Source organism: Monodon monoceros, unplaced genomic scaffold (assembly GCF_005190385.1).
Source record: "Monodon monoceros isolate NGI ecotype Baffin Bay Population unplaced genomic scaffold, NGI_Narwhal_1 Super_Scaffold_18, whole genome shotgun sequence".
Lineage (NCBI taxonomy): Eukaryota > Metazoa > Chordata > Mammalia > Artiodactyla > Monodontidae > Monodon > Monodon monoceros.
This window is the reverse complement of record NW_021703774.1, coordinates 60,253,691-60,270,124: the sequence shown is the minus strand read 5'-3', so window position 1 is coordinate 60,270,124 and position 16,434 is coordinate 60,253,691. Positions and strand designations below refer to the sequence as shown.

Sequence of the window (16,434 nt, the reverse complement as noted above, 5' to 3'; positions counted from 1 at the left end):
TAACTTTCCTGCCCCCCACCCTCCTTCCTTGACATCCAGATTACTACTCCTTCAGTACATGAATCTCAGCTGACTGGGACAGTTCAGAGCTATCACATATGTGATCTCCTCTTACTCTTTTCGTAGCCTTTCGGGAAGGCAGTATGATAGTCCCAGGTTTTCACATGAAGATATTAAGGGTCAGAGAGGTTGTGAGTGACTTAAGCTACAAAGTGGAGAATTCTGGACTCAAATCCTTGTGTGCTGATTCCAGATTCCCTGTTCTTTTTTCTGCTGGCTTGCCTCCACTGATCCAAGTCAAAGGAAGCAATCTCTAATGTTGAGAATTCTGTCTTTAGATGTAGGAGGGTTGAGGAACTCTGCTCCCCAAATTGCCCACTGTGGACTTTTAAAATGTCTTAAAGGTCAGAAAGGGGTTTGGACTGACCCACAGAAGAAGAAGACACAACAGATGCTCTAGGGCCCCGTGAGGTAGGTGGAGCCAAAGGCTTTGAGAACCACGCCCACCTCACAGCACCATCCAGATGCAAGCTTGTGTTGTTATTACCATTAACCATGCTTTTCTGGGTCACTCCCAGGTCCCAGTTCTGACTCTCAGTAAATCTTATCTAGAGGCAAGATAAATCTTTTCCAAAGTAACTAAGTGCATCTCCCTTTAACCTACTTTCATGCCCTCAGGTTTCTCCTCTTTTGGATCACTGAAAAACTAAGCTTTGGTTTCTAACAAGCAGAGGAGTCTTTCCTGATGGAGGCAGGAGAGCTGTGAGCGGGGTGCCCGTTTCCTACAGGGCAGAGGCCAGCCTCCCTAGCCTGATGCACAGGCCCTGCGCGATCTCTCTTCGCCGCTTTTCTTACGGCAGTACCTCCCATCATTCCCACATGTGTGGTTCCTGTACTGTTCTCCAAGCTTGGCCTACTCATCCTTGAGGACCCAGTCCAGATAACAGCTAATAATTCTACAAGGCCCTGGTCTCAGTACTTTATATGTACTTTTATTTAATCTTCACAACATCTCTATGAAGTAAATACTAGTTTCATGCCCCTTTTATAGATGTACAAAGGAAGGCACAGAGAGGCTAAGTAACTTGCCAAGGTCACACAGCTAACAAGTGGCAGAGCCAGGATTCAAGCCCACGCCGTGCTCCTAACCAACATGATCTCCTGCCACCTCAAGTGCCCCCACCTTGAAGAAACCCTCTTTGACCCCTTTATGCATACTCTGGGTTCCAGCACCACTGGATACAAACTATTGCAGCATTTACCACCTTGCAACCCTCAGCTTTGGGCCCACCTGTACACACTTTGCTGGAAGGTCAGACCAACCAGTGTCCATGGCTGACCTTCTGCGACCATTGCTGGAGTCCCTGGGCTGTTCACAGGCCAGAGGAGAGCTGCCACGTGGTTTTGACACATTCAATAAAACTTGCCAACCAGAAATACGTAAACAAAACCAGAAGCTTGTTGAAATCCACAATACATCTTCTACTTCACATTGAATAGAGTGGGTTCTACTAATTCCTTTTTTACTTTTAAGAAGTTCTTGTTTTGCCCCCAAACAAATGAACAGTAGAGTGGTGACGTTCACCCTGGTTTGACCGGAGCCCCTGTCTGTGCATTCACCCAGCAAGGCTCACTCTCCTGTCCCATCTCCTCAGAACCGTTGTCTACATCCACTGCTCCGCCTCCCACTTCCTTTCCACCCACACTGGACAGAAAGTCCTCCCAGAAGTTAATCCAATGGGACCTTCCAGGCCTTGTCTTTCTTGATCTTCAGGAGTGGTGAGTGCAGCTGGCCAGGCAGCCAGTGTGCACAGGGGCCCAGGGATTCCACCGGGGTTTTCCCACATCACTTGGCTCCAAGGTAATGACAGTGGGATGTTTATACAGCTCTTTTTTTTTCCCTTTCTTTCTTTTTTTTTTTTTCAGTTTGTTTCCTGACCAAAAGGTCAAATACCAAGCTGCCCTGTACAAAACCAGTCCCCTGACAACCATAGCAGAACCTACCATTTCCTTCCCTGGGAATGTGGGATCCTTACAGCAGACCTGGTCCTGTAGTTGGGTGGGACCATAAAATGGGGGTGAGTTTGGGGGATGGGGATCCCCAGGGGAGTCTGAGATGGACCTGCCTGGCTAGGGGATGGGAATAGGAAATTCCCCACCCTTAAGTGGAGCCATAGAATTAGACTTGAGGCCTTAAATGTATACTTTAGGACATAATCATAACAAACACTAAAATCCTACCTAGTGCTTTTGCACCGACTGGTTATTGATACTTGCTTACTCAAGAGAATTCAGTTATGGGGAATAAAGAAAACAAGTTAACATTTACTACGTTATTATTTCTCAAAACAACTTATGAGGTAGGTGCTATTAAGAGAAAATGCTGCTTAGAGAGATGGTCCAAGATATTGCAGTGCCAAATGCAGGGTGGAGGGAAAGGGGCAGCCTTCGGGGTTGGGGGGGTGGCTGGCCTTCCTTGCTGACCCCGTTACCTGGTGCGACTTGACGCTCCTGGTGCAGGACATCATAACTTTTCCAGCTGTACTGAGGGGCTGGGGAGCCCTCCTTGGATTGGCAGGTCAGCTGGATGTTGCTCCCAATCACAGTCTCTCCCTCAATGCTGCAGTCTGGCTTGGAGGGTGGCACTGTGTAGGGGAGGGGCCAAAGAGAAGCCATGAATTAGTTGGCGCTTGGTGATAGCCACCCCACCCCCACCCCAAACACACACACAAACGAAAATACTGCCTTGTTTGTTTACAGGCAGAGAAATGTGGAGACCATTCTTAGCTCACAGGCCATATAAAACAGTCTGAAGCCTGGATTTGGCTGTAGTTTGCCTATCCTTGGTTTCAATGAAAGCCTCTCTCTCTGAAGCCCTTCAATTCTAACTTCTTAGGAATGTTCCCTTCACTTAAGCATTACCGTCTTCCCGTGCTTTGCTGGTAAAATGCAATTGCCACAAGTGACTGGGTGATAGGAGAGACCCCTGGTGGCAGCAGGGTTACGTGCAGGGTGAAGAATGAGGGTTGAGGGGATGGAGGGGCCGGAAGGAGCAGACACAAGAAAAGGAAAGCCCACAGAAAGAAGGTTATGGGACTGCCCTGGTGGCGCAGTGGTTAAGAATCCGCCTGCCAATGCAGGGAACTCAGGTTCATAGCCCTGGTCCGGGAAGATCCCATATGCCACGGAGCAACCAAGCCCGTGCACCACAACTACTGAGCCTGCGCCCTAGAGACTGTGAGCCACAACTACGGGAGCCCAGGCTCCACAACAAGAGAAGATACCTCAATGAGAAGCCCACGCACCCCAACGAAGAGTAGCCCCCGCTCACCGCACCTAGAGAAAGCCTACGTACAGCAACGAAGACCCAACGCAGCCAAAAATCATAAACAAATAAAATAAAATTTATTAACAAAAAAAGAAAGAAAGGAGGTTACCAAAACCAACTGACCACCCTCAACTCACAAGCCTAACCTGATCTCCCAGAATTCCTGAAGACCTTAAGCCAGGGTCTTTCACTCAGCACTGTTAGTTAACATACCGCTGTGTAGAGTGGTTTGTTCCACAAAACCTATCAGGCACCTACAGTATGCCTGTCATTGCTGGGCGTGGGGATGACATAGTGAGTACTGTTTTCATGTTCAAGGAGTCCAGTGGGGGCAATAGACAAGTAATCAAACAAGGACCAGGCAGGAGGCAAGGATGCTGAGACAGGACAGGCACAACAAGGGACACTGACCCAATCACAAAGCCAATAGTAGACGTGATTGGCGGAGGGGGGCGGGCAGAGAAAGAGAGGGGAGGGCACTCCAGGCAAAGGGAGCAGCCTGTGCAAAGAAGCATCGAGTATGCCTGGGACTTCAGGTCACGTCCTTGAGGGTGGGAAGAGGACGACACCCGGTAGAGAGGACTATTACTGGAATTCCCCAGTGGTAGGCTTGTCCCCTCTGCTTCTTTCTTTATGTGCCCCCTTGGATGGCTTGCTTGCCCCAGTAAATAGCGCTGCCCTTTCTACAATCTAGACTGCACATGTGCATGGTCACTGGGCATGGCGGGTGAATTCCAATCTCTGTTTGGCCCAGAGTTGCCAGGAGAAGCTACCCAGGACACATCTCTCCCCTCTAGCGCCACAGCCCATGATATTTCCTCTCTGACACTGGCGGTGGTGGCTGGGTGTGCCCCACGTCTCCTGCTATCTTAGTGAGGGCCAGCCAGGCATGGGGTGAGCATGGGGCAAATCAGAGGCATTTCCTACTGCCACCCCCAATCGGACAGTCCCTAAACTTAAAAGGCCCCGGGTTCAAGGACAGGACTCAGGTATCCAGGCCCAGACCCACAGGACTGAAGCAGCCTGGGAAGGGAGAGGCTGCTACCCGCAGGCCACTCTCACAAGCTGCCCTCCCGTCCTCCCTGCTGACCCAGCAAGCAGGCACCTGGTGGACAGAGAAAGTGAGCATCACTTCCGAGGAGACCCGGACCAGGTCAGGGTTGCTAAGCCAAGCTTTATCTCTTGAGCTCTCCAGAGGGACAGGAATATCCCTCCCCACCGATCAAAACTGTCACCTTTGTTTCCAGGTACGCTTTTACCAGGAAGCTAAGCCTTTATTCCACAAAAAGAGAGCTGGCCACAAATATAATACCACCTTCAAAGTCTCACATTGACTCAGAGTCATGCTAAATGTGCATGCCTGGTAGCCAAGCCTTTCCACAACCCGGTTTCTTTGTAATACAAGCCAAAAAGGAGAGAGAAGGGACTGGGGCAAATGAGCACCTAGAGAAACACAGAAAACCATGCTGAACATATCCGAAGACTAGCTTTCTTTTTTTTAATGCCAATAGCTGCCCTTTGCCAGTAGGCAGTGGTTTTTTTGTTTTGTGTTGTTTTTAATATTTATTTATTTATTTGGCTGCACGGGGTCTCAGTTGCGGCATGCTAGTTGCCGGCATGCAAACTTGGTTGTGGCCTGTGGGATCTAGTTCCCTGACCAGGGATCAAACCCTGGCCCTCTGCATCGGGAGCACGGAGTCTTAGCCGCTGGACCACCAAGGAAGTCCCAAGACTAGCTTTCTTATACCACCATTTGCTGAGGGAAAATTATTAAAAGCAAACCCTTAATCCACTCCGAGGCAGCAGTAGAGATAATGGCAAACAAGGACCAACCATCCCCTAAGAGACCCACCTTATGGAGGAATGTATCAGGGTCCTTTCCCAGGGCCCTTAATCTCGGCCCCCAAACTGCCTTCCCGGCTCACGTCATCCTAGGCACCCCCAGCCCTCGCTCAGTTCAGACCCCTCCCTGAAGCTCCCCTTCTCAGTTCCCACCGTCAAGAACAGCTAGGACCTTGAATCAGACAGATCTAGTTCAGACTGCCCTTCTACCCGCTGCGGGGGAGTGTGAGACCCGCGAGGACTCTTGTGGATCTCGGATTCTCAGTTGGTGCGTCCTACCTCCCAAAACCGAATGCAGATACCACCTGAATACTTATAGAGGGCGGAGTGAAGGGAGGGATCGGGGACCCTGTGGGTTCCCAGGCCTCTCCAAAGCCTGCGACTCCCGCCGCAGACGTCAGGGGGCGCCAGAGGCCGGGGAGACGACCTATCCTGCCCGGCGGCGCCAGGTCGCCGATACCCGGGCCAGGTGGTTTCCCGGCGGTGACCAAGAGGGCGCGCGCCCCGCCTCGGCCCGGAAGCTCCGTGTTCGCGCCAGTTTACTGTGAGGTCACGCAGCACGAGTGGGTGGACCCACATAATTAAAGCCCTTCTCCCTAAAATTAGCCCAGCAGCAAAGCCATTCGGAAAGAAAACTTTAAAAAAAAAGGATTTTTACTGGGTTTCTTAACATGTAGTACCAAATTATCTTTTTTTAAAGCAAAACATTCTTTTCACCGAGTTGCATAATTTCAGATTAAATTTGTAGCCTTTGCCCTTCGAGTTAACTAATTCCTCTCTTAAAATGCAGCTGGCCCTGAGAGGGGAGGGGAAATCGGGATATTCGCACCTGAGTGGGTTCCCGCTGCCTTCTCCGAAACCAGCTTGCTGCCAGAAGAAAGTAGGAGCTATTTAAGGGAAGCCAGAAGGAGACAGAATTAGCCCGAGAAGGGCCAGGTGGGTCAAAGTGAGGGACTCAGCTGCGGGTGAATCAGGGCAAGGGGAGGGATGGGAGTGGGGTGGATGACGGGACAGTGCAGAATACAGAAGAGAAACAGGAGAAAATAGCTCATTTTCTTGGCTGGGTATTATCTCCCCCAGGAGCTAATGCAAATAAAATTAACCGCTATGCACGCAAAACGGTTTGATGCAACATTAATTACAATAGCTTAAATTGGAAACAGCCTGAGTGTCCAGTCCAGGGACAGAGGGACTCTGCGTCCGCTTGCTGGAGTGGCATGAAGCTTAAAGAACAGTAAGTGCTAAGATAGCAAGAAGTGTTAGGTGATGTGGAATGAAAAGAGAAAAGTGCCAGTCGTTAAGCTACAAATTTAGTTACGTACATAAATAAGCATGTGGATAGGATCTGGAAGAAAACATGGAGAAATATAAAACCCAGTGATATAGGTGAATGTCTTTCTTTTCTTGTTTCTTCTTCTTTTTTTAAATTAGTTTTTTAAAGAGGCAAGGGATCACCAAACACAGCTATTTGTTTATTTGTGTTTGGACTAAGGTTGTTGTAGCCGGGGAATAAGAACAGGACAGCAGAGCAGAAACAGGCTTTTTCTAACAACCTTCTGTGCATTAGATATTTTGACATAAGGAGCCCTCCACAAATAGGTAGAATCCCCTGATTCAATGGAGCCGGTAGAAAAACACATCATGGCACTCCACCTAGTCTGGGGCAACTAAAACACAGCTGTAAAAATGCTATAAGATGATAAAATGTGGTGGTGTCAGCCTTGTCCATGAGATTAGGGGAGGATGTTCCTAAAGCTCTAAAAGCATCAGAGCTCCCCATGAAAACCCTGAAATAAACATCCATGCACTCACAGGGTGGCAGGGCTTCAGTGTCCCAGACCCTAAGCTGAGACCTTCAGTGTGGAAGAGCAATTACAGAATCTCAGTTTTCAATGAGTGATGTTTCCAAGATGGGTATGTCCTGTGGACAAATGAAGGCAATGGGCACATCCAGGGCTGGCATTGCTCTGCCCCTTCAACCTTCTTTCACTGGCATGGGTCAAGAAGGGAAAAATACAAGTTAATGCTGTGACATGATAAAACATATTGGCAAGTCTACATCTGCCATAGAGTGAAAGAGAGAGTATACCGATAAGTAAGCCTAGAAGAGTTTGGGACTCATCCAGAATTGGAAGGGCTGCTGGTTGGGAATGGCAAACTTACAGGGTGGGACGGTGAAGGGCTTTGGATTTAATTTCCATCAAAGCTTGGACACCTTCTAGTGGTCATTTAACCTCTCAAGTCTCAGTGTTCCCTTCTATTAAATATGAGTGTTAATACCCACTTTCACAGATGTATTGCAAAGGTTAAATGAGATCATATCCATAAAGCACTTAGTGAGATGCCTGGCACATAGCAGGCCCTCAATAAATGATAACTGTTATGATTGTGAATTTGTGTTATCTATAACAACTCTATACAGGCAAAGGTCATTGGAAGTTGATGGTAGTTTTCCCTCCATTTAAGAGGGATCCCTCTGGTTTTCAGAGCAGGAAGACACAGAGAGATTGGGTATTTGGTTACATGGAATGGGTGCAGTTTCCTGCCCTCCTCCTATACAACTAAGTAAACACCTTAATCCTCATTTGGCCACAGAAAGTCTGGAATTCTATCATTAGAGATTCACCAATTTTGAAGGTCAGAAAATCTGATATACCATCTTCCTTAATATCATTAAAATGTCATTCTTTGCAAATTAAAATGCAAATTGAATATAATTCCAACCAACTTTTTTTAACTAAGCAAAGTGATTTTAAAATTAATATGAAAGAATAAAAGTGTAAAAACTGACAAAAATTTTTGGAAAAGTTTAGTAAGAGAAGATATTACCCAGCGCCAGACCTTAAAAGCCAACTACACAAATACTGATAACTCTAAATGTGTATGTGTCTGTGTGTCCGTGCGTCTGTATGTCTGTGTATCTCAACACTGACTACAGACAACAGACGTACTGTAGTCAAAAGCAAATGATTTTGGCATAGGAATAATCAAAAGATAAATGAATAAAATAAGGAGTAAAAAACAGCCATGTATGTGTAAGAACTTAATATGTGACAAAGCTGGGATTCCAGTGGGAAAATAGTTGTTTCTTTGATATAATAAACGATGCTGATGTAATTGGCTATCCATTTGGAAGAAAACAAAGACCCTTAGAATCCTATGTTCAAAAATAAATTCCAGACCAAACAAAATCTAAGGATAAAAAATAAGACTTACAGACATAAGAAAAAACATTAAGTTCATTTTTATGACCTCAAAGGTGGTAGTGGGAGACCTTGTGCAAGACAAGAGACCCTAAATCCATAACAGAAAGCATCAGCAGGATACAGAGGGGACTTCTCCTGTGTCTCAGAATTTCCACTAAAACCTTCAGGTTGAGGCTCTGAATGGTAAGTGTCCTCAGTACTGAGGAGAGGCATGAGAAACATCTCTGTGACCTTCCCAAGAGCAAATCCTATGATTAACAGTTACCCTCACCCAGAAGGCTAGAGATTCATCTGAGAGGAGATTTCTTTTTTTCTTTTTTTTTTTTTTTTTGCGGTACGCAAGCCCTTCCCTGTTGTGGCCTCCCGTTGCGGAGCACAGGCTCCGGACGCGCAGGCTCAGCGGCCATGGCTCACGGGCCCAGCCGCTCGGCGGCATGTGGGATCCTCCCGGACCGGGGCACGAACCCGTGTCCCCTGCATTGGCAGGCGGACTCTCAACCACTGCGCCACCAGGGAAGCCCGGGAGGGGATTTCTTTAAAGAGGATTCTCAGGAATAGGGATCCATGAGCATCTCCCCCCTTCTCTTAGGTGAAGGGAAGGAGGTATTTCCCCTCAACTCAGGCCCAGCCAGGGAGGAACCAATAGAATCCCGCATGGAGAATGGGGTTGTCTACTGTCGAGAGCTGGCATCCCTCACTCCTGGCTGAGGTTTGCTGAGGGACAGAAATCAGTAAGTCCCTGCAGTGCTACTCCTGGAGCATGAAGATGGAAGGGCTTTATAGATGTCCCTGGGTGTCTGAGGACCCATCTGAGGTCAGACTATGGTGCGTACCCCTTGCCCAGAGAAGCTGGCTGGAGCAGACTGCGATGGTGGGTTTAGAAGGGTAATGATGGAGGCTGATTCTTGTCATACTGAAGGGACTCAGTCCCAGAGAGCTGCTTGCTGGATCAATGCGAGCCCAGAGTGGACAGCAGAGAGCAGGAGTGAGTTGCCATAAGCAGGGGAGGGTGGAAAAGGGTGGTGGATGTGAGAGTCTGGCCAGTGGGTGCACATACTGCCTGTGTCAGGTGGATCCCTGGGGGATACTGAAGAACCCACTAATGCACCCCACAAAAGAAGCAGTAGTGGGATGTCTGCTATGATTGGGGTTAGCCAAGAGAAAATGGTAAGTGGCCTGGCTAGGTGAACATGGCCTTGCCTTTTTCCCTTTAACACTCCCTGCCTTGGCCATGACCTGAGAGGAGCCAGAAGTGGGGGTGGGAGGAGGTGGACCAAGGAGAGTAAGAAAACAGACCCAGCCCTTATTCCACTGCTGGTCCCCAAGATTTAGGGGGTCAGCACAAAGTTAAGGAAAGGTGTGAAGCTTATTGGATGTTAAATTAAAATACTGACTTGGACTGAACTGGCTTTTTTTTCACCTAGCAAATTAACAAAATTTACAAAACTGAAAAAGATTGATAATATTCAGTCCTGGTAAGAATATAGGAAAACAGACATGATCACATAATGCTCATGGCAGTAGTAGTTGCTTTGGGGAAAAGTAGTTTGCCGGTATGGAGTAACGTTTAATGAAGGCATAGTCCTTGACCTAGAAATTCTACTTTTTTAAATTTGTATTTCCTTGATACCTAATGATGTTAAGCAATAGAAATCCTTCTTTTAAGAATCTATCCAATAGAAACAAATATAACACAGTGAAAGAATACACACACATATATATATATACATATATATATGTATATATATATAGAGAGAGAGAGAGAGAGAGAGAGTCAGTATTGTTGGTACAAAAAAAAATGGCAGCAGCCTGAGAATGCTCATTAGTATGGGACACTGGAATAATCATAGTAAATCCATGCACGGGAATGTATTCTATTAATAGGTAGATTTGTATACATTGATCTGGAGAAATGTTCATGAAACATTAAGAAAAAGTTACAGAATAATCTTTATAATGTGATCTCTTTTTTTTAAAGAAAAGTAAAGAAACAAAAAGAAAGTGTGTGTGTGTGTGTGTGTGTGTGTGTGTTGAAAGGACATGGAAAAGAGTGTGGAAGAATACACACAAGTACTAGCCTTGGCCACCTTGTTAGTAGGAAGGTGCAAGGAGGAGATGGTTATTCTTTATGCAGGGCTTTATGGTTTGACTCACTACAATGATTCAAAAACCCAGGCAGCCATCTTATGTAATTAAAAATAAAATCCCACTATGTAGTGTAAAGGGGACAAAATGAAGGAAACATGATCCATTGCTCTGGTTTAAAGTATTGCTACCTCCACGGTGGGGGCCATTTCTTAGAGTGGACACAGGCTGGGTGCTCCCTAAAGTTTTTCCAATAACTGTTTGATGTTGAGTCAGGCGTCTACTTTCTCTTGGCCTCATCTGCAAAATGGAGATACTAAGAGTAGGTGATTGTTCAATTATTCCAAAGCTATAAACTCCAATAATAAGCTATTTGTGTAGAAAGAATGTTATCATGGGACATATTTCAGAAGCAGTAGAACCTGATCAATGGTGTGTTGGAGCCGAGGGGTGGGGAGATGGTGGTGTGAAGGGCTTCTACTGATTAGCTGAATTTAGGGCTGGGAAAGATGCGTGAGCTGTAAGAGAGTCATTATTTGGCCCCCAGCATCAAAGCAGGGCAGTGAGAGTCTTTACAGTAGGATCTAGGATTTCCCCTTTTCTTCTGTTTAGTAAGTTTGGCATGAGAAAGAGAGGAGCTGGTGTGAGGGAAAGAGCAGTGGACAGAGCAGGGACAGAATCTCCAAGGCTGACCCCCAGGGGCCACTCCAAATCAGCCCTGACCTTGGCCCTGGGAAGCTGTCTGCCCAGACAGAAGAGTATTTGGTTCCAGGGGTAGGAGAAGCACCCCAACCCCTGAGACAGACGGGGCAAGGGGAGGAGTCTTAGCTCCTGGTCAGGCATTGCTCCCTGGCTTTACCTTACCGGCAGGGTACCCGGCTCCTCTCACCGCCCCTCTTCCTACCACCCCAGGAGGGAGAAGGAGACACTCACCCAGCACCAAGAGGCGGACGCGTGACTTGGAGACACCACCCAGGTCCTTCAGCAGTGAGACAGAGCACTCGTATGTGCCGTTGTCATCCATGGTCAACCGGTCAATGGTGATGGAGGCATCTGACTGCTGGACGTTGCCTGATACATTGGCGCGGTTCTGATAAAGTTCACCGTAGATGTAGGTTTGGGTCGAAAATGTCCAGATGAGCACCGTTTCCTGTGAGGAAGAAGAAATACCACTTGGTCTTCAGCCTAAGGCCCTGGCATGATGCTCCAGCCTGCCCTGACTACCCTCATCCACCATTCCCAGGCCCAGGTGTACTGACACACCAACCCTGCAGAACAAAGAGCTCTATACGTGGTGTCCATTTGTGGATTCCTCTTATGATGTATTTATATGTTTTTAGTGAAAATATTGAAAGCCCAGGGCAGGAAGGCAGTTCATACCAGAGGAGCACGTGTGAGTAAGTGAGGCTTTCACCTCTTGTAACCTCTGGCACCTCTTACCCATTCCATTTTAGTTCATTGTCTGTTCTCAGACATTCAGTCAACCAATATTTATTGAACACCTACTACGTGCAGGCATTGTGCTAGGTAGCCATCCTTGGCTTCCAAGCCCCCTTTATTTATTTGACTCTCGCCTTTGGAATTTGTTTATTCATTGATATACTTATCATTTATCAAACAGAACATAGTACTAGCTAAGATCATTACTTTTGAACCAGACTGCCTCAGGTCAAATCCCGGTTCTGCCACTTACTAGTTCTATGACCTTGAGCAAAATGCTGACCTCTCTATGACTCCATTTCTTCATCTACAAAGTGGAGATAATGATAATAACACTTGTATCATAGGATTTTTGTGAGAGTTAAAGTAGATAATATATGCAAAGCAGATGGCATCAAGCCATGGGCTTGCTGAAGCCACCTCGGGTAAATGAGTAGAGAAATGGCAAGTCCCCAAGTTACTTCATTTGGAAAGGTCAGAGAGAGGTCAGAGAGATACGAGCAAAAGTCAAGACGAGGCTACCAGAAAGCCAAGGGAGGGAGATTCCAAGATAGGAAAAGTGGTTGATAGCTGGAAAAGCTAGGGAGAAATGAAATAAGATGAGGACTGAATCAGCATGCTGAATTTAACAAAAGAGAAGCTGCTGGTGATTTCGGTGGAGCATTAGGGGAGGAAGGCTGACCATGCCGGGTAGGGAAGAGAGTGTGGAGACATAGTGTCAGGTCTGACGCCTGGGCATGCTCTTTACGCAAATCAGGAAAAGGTGCTCTAGTTGTTGGACAGACACACCTTTGCCAAGCTAATGGCGGTCAGGTGCCCTGGGCTGGGTCCCCAAGTGCATAATCTGCCCAACCACATACAACAGCCCTGGTAGGGGCGGATAACTCAGGAAGCTTGGCTGAAAGGGGAGGAGCAACAAAGTGGGAGATGAGGACCTGTCTTGGGCTGTGGACCCGTCTGTGGATGCTGGTCTTTCCCAGCTCAGTTCTTTTCTGACCTACTGGCTCTGCCAAGGACTCTTCATGCCCCAACCCTCCTCCCAATCACAGCGATCCTAAGGCTTCCCCCTCCTGGGATCTCCCCCAAGTCACCCCCCCAACCCTTGCTAGGACCTGTCACAATAATCTCCTTGAGGGCACAGGTTAAATCCCTTGCTCTGCAGCCTTGCTTGCTCTCAAGGGGATTGCCTCAAATCCTTTAGAAAGTAAGGGATCCATCAGTCAACAAAAGATCTTTAGTGTTTATCTCAGCACTCAGAAGCGTGCCTACCAGAGACCTAACGTCTTGTTTGCTGAATATATGTGACGGTGAAAGAACGTGTCTTCAGATTCTACAAGCTAAAGGCAGCGGCTGCCCTCTCTAGGTTTTTTCCTGGGGTTCTGGAAACAGATAGGACATGTGCTCTGTCCCATCAGGGTGCCTTGGGCAACAGACAATAAGGTGCCTCAGGCCAAGATTTGCTCTCCTTTCTCATCGGCCCTGCTGCTCTAGGACTTGGGTGTCCTGGTTTCTTTTCTGTCAGGGATAAAGCTAAATGCTTTCACTCTGAGTAGTTGGGGATCTAATGCCAGGCATGTGTGCATTTTAAAAGTAGAACTCACTTTCAAACTTACGAATAGGGACCTCCCTGGCAGTCCAGTGGCTAAGACTCCATGCTTCCACTGCATGGGGCATGGGTTCCATCCCACTGGGGGGAACTAAGATCCCACATGCTGCACACGTGGTCCAAAAAATATATATATATATATTATGAATAGATGTTCCCCTTCTTACAGTTAAAGAAATGTGAATTTAATCAATAATGAGATACTTTTTCACTCATCAAGTTGGCGAATATCAAATAGTTTGAGACTACTCTGTTAGAGAAATAGGTGCCTACACTGTTGTTGGTGAACATAAAGGTTGGTCTGACATCCAATGAAAGCAATTTGACATTATTTATCCAAATTTTAAATTCACATAGCCTTTGACCCAGAAGTTCATTTTTAATAAATTATCTTATATATAAATATATATTTATAAATAATGACAATAATATTTAAAATATACCTAGAGACATATATATAAGGATGTTTATTGCAGCATTATTTGTAGCAGCAAAATATAGGAAACAAACCAAATGTCCATCATTGGTACGTATAGAGCATTCATAAAATGTGATACTTAATGAAAATATTTACAAAAGAATGAGATAGATATAAATGTACTGACATATGGAAAGAGTTCAAAGGTATATTAAGAGGAAGAAAAGCCAAGTGGAGGACAGTATGCATGTAGTTTATATAAACATACATATTCATATACGTATATGTAAGTATATGTCTATGTTTGTGTGTGCATGGTATACATGTGGAGCATCTATAGAAGTCCATCCCCAAATCTGGTAATAGTGGTTGCCTTTGGTGCGGGGAATAGGGGACTGGGATTCTAGGGTCAAAAGTAGATGTATTTTCATGCGTGTGAATATATACATTCACATTTTCTTGAATTGGCGTAAAGAATCATTGGAAGGATACACAAGAAGCTAAATCTTAGCCAAAAGTGATATTCACAATACTGAATGATTGTAGCAGAGATACCAATCAATCAGATTAAATGCTGGCCCCAAAGAACCAGTACCAGTGAAAATTAGCCTTGCTGGGGAGGACGGAGAGATAGAAGGATTAGGGTGTGGAAACTGGGTAGATAGGACAAGAGGGGCAGGGATAGGAATGAGACTTCTCCATGTACACTTTCAGGATGTTTTAATTTTTGAGCCATGGGATTACTATCTATTCCAAAATAGAAAATAAAATCTTCCCATAGTCCCCAAAAGAACCCAAACAGGAAAAAACTATAATAAAATTTGGCCTCAAGGGAGAGCGCTATGCTAATCAAAAGGAATGATACAGTTTAGGTCATTTGAGACTGACCAACAGAAAGATGTTTTGGGGAAGGTGACTCTTTCACACTAGAGGTGGCATAATATGGCCCTCCCTGGGTCCAACATTCACTGCTCCCTCCCCACCCATCCCAGCCTGGGCACTAACTAGGTTTATTCTGCCTAACATTTATTGAATGGCTTTGTAGTGCTTAGCCTCCAAGAGGTCATGGTCAGGTGGTACTCATGACGCTCCCAACTTTTTAAAGATCCTTACCGTATGACTCCTTAGAAGCTTGTCCCATTGGATAAATCCATCTCGGTCGAGGGAGGAAGTTTTGTAGGTGCATGGAAGGGTAACGCTCTTTCCCCGAGCAGCCCGAAGAACATCCTTTGGGGTTTCCACAGAGATGGCGTGGACAGTCACCCAGACTGGAAAAAAAGTGGGAAGTAACTGACATGGGCATTCATACCCATTCTCCACCGGATCTCTGAGGGAATGGCCAGTGACGCTCTTCCAGCCACAGCTAGACACACTACAACTGAGATCTCGGCCATGGCACACCAGCTGTTCTCTACCAGGCCCGGGGTGAAGACAAACACGTGTACCTTGGTTCACCCTGTTCCCATCCCACGGCATCTCAACAAAGTTAATTGCGTTGTGTGATGGGTAAAAGCCTGGCTCTGCGCCTCAGCCCCACCTCTTACACACTGTGTAAACTTTTGTCAGCCTCAGTTCTCATCCATAAAAAGGGACACTAGTATTCTCAGAGCTCTTGGGAGAATTAAACAAGATAATGTGTATAAATGCTTTGCTTAATGCCTGGCACATAGAACGCTCTCAATAAATATTTCCCACCGTCTTTTTTGTTGTGATGATGATTTATTCATTTATTTAGCAAATATTTATGGAGTGCTTAAATATGGTAAGAAAATTGATGAATAAGATTAAGTCAAGGTAAAGAGAGAGAGGGTTCTCCCAGGAGAATTTATTCTGTATAAGTTTATCAGAAAAAAGACGAGAAAAAGAGTGTGGCCACATCAGTATCTCTCATCACATACATTCTTCTTGCCATGTGACTTTGACTCTCCTCCATCAAGAGGTCCATCCCTTGAATCTGGGTGGACCTATGCCTACAGTGTGAGTGACGCCCATTAGGCAGAAGCTCTAGTAAATGGATTTCCTTCTTATATAGTCTGGATACCCTTTAAACTGCTGATTTTTATGCTGTTTCCCAGGGTGGGCAATTTCATACTCAGGCCCGTCAGCAGTATCCCTCCTTACTGCAGGTTGCTGTGTTGGGGATTGGGTTCCCATGGATACATCTCTGTCTTTCCTACCCATTTCTATGCTGTGCTTCTATGTGCAGTAGCTGTTTAATCAGCCCTCAGATTTTCCTCAGGAGGAATTGCTCTATATGTAGGTATAGATTCGGTGTGTCTGTGGGAGGAGGTGAGCTCAGCGTCTTTCTATGCAGCCATCTTGGGCCACTCCTGTACCAGTCCATATTTAATGTCCACAACTTCTCTATGGCCATTTCAGGAAGTAGCATAGCATTGAGTTTAAATGCACAGGCTCCAGAGCTAGAATGCGTCCATTGGAATTCCGGTTCCTTTATCTACTAAATGTATAACCTTGAGCAGTTTACATAAGCTCTCTGTGCCAGGGTCCT

General features: G+C 46.1%; 1 protein-coding gene across 1 annotated transcript in view; it reads right to left on the bottom strand.

The window, feature by feature from the left end:
* The window catches only part of GPA33 (glycoprotein A33), a 44,509-nt gene that overhangs the window by 13,201 nt on the left and 14,874 nt on the right, over window positions 1–16,434 (bottom strand). Inside the window, exons 2-4 of the mRNA XM_029231134.1 lie at window positions 15,039–15,193; window positions 11,395–11,611; window positions 2,493–2,645 (exon numbers count right to left, since the gene is read on the bottom strand). Of these exons, the coding sequence (XP_029086967.1) occupies window positions 2,493–2,645; window positions 11,395–11,611; window positions 15,039–15,193 (525 nt within the window). The remainder of the gene's footprint in view (window positions 1–2,492; window positions 2,646–11,394; window positions 11,612–15,038; window positions 15,194–16,434) is intronic.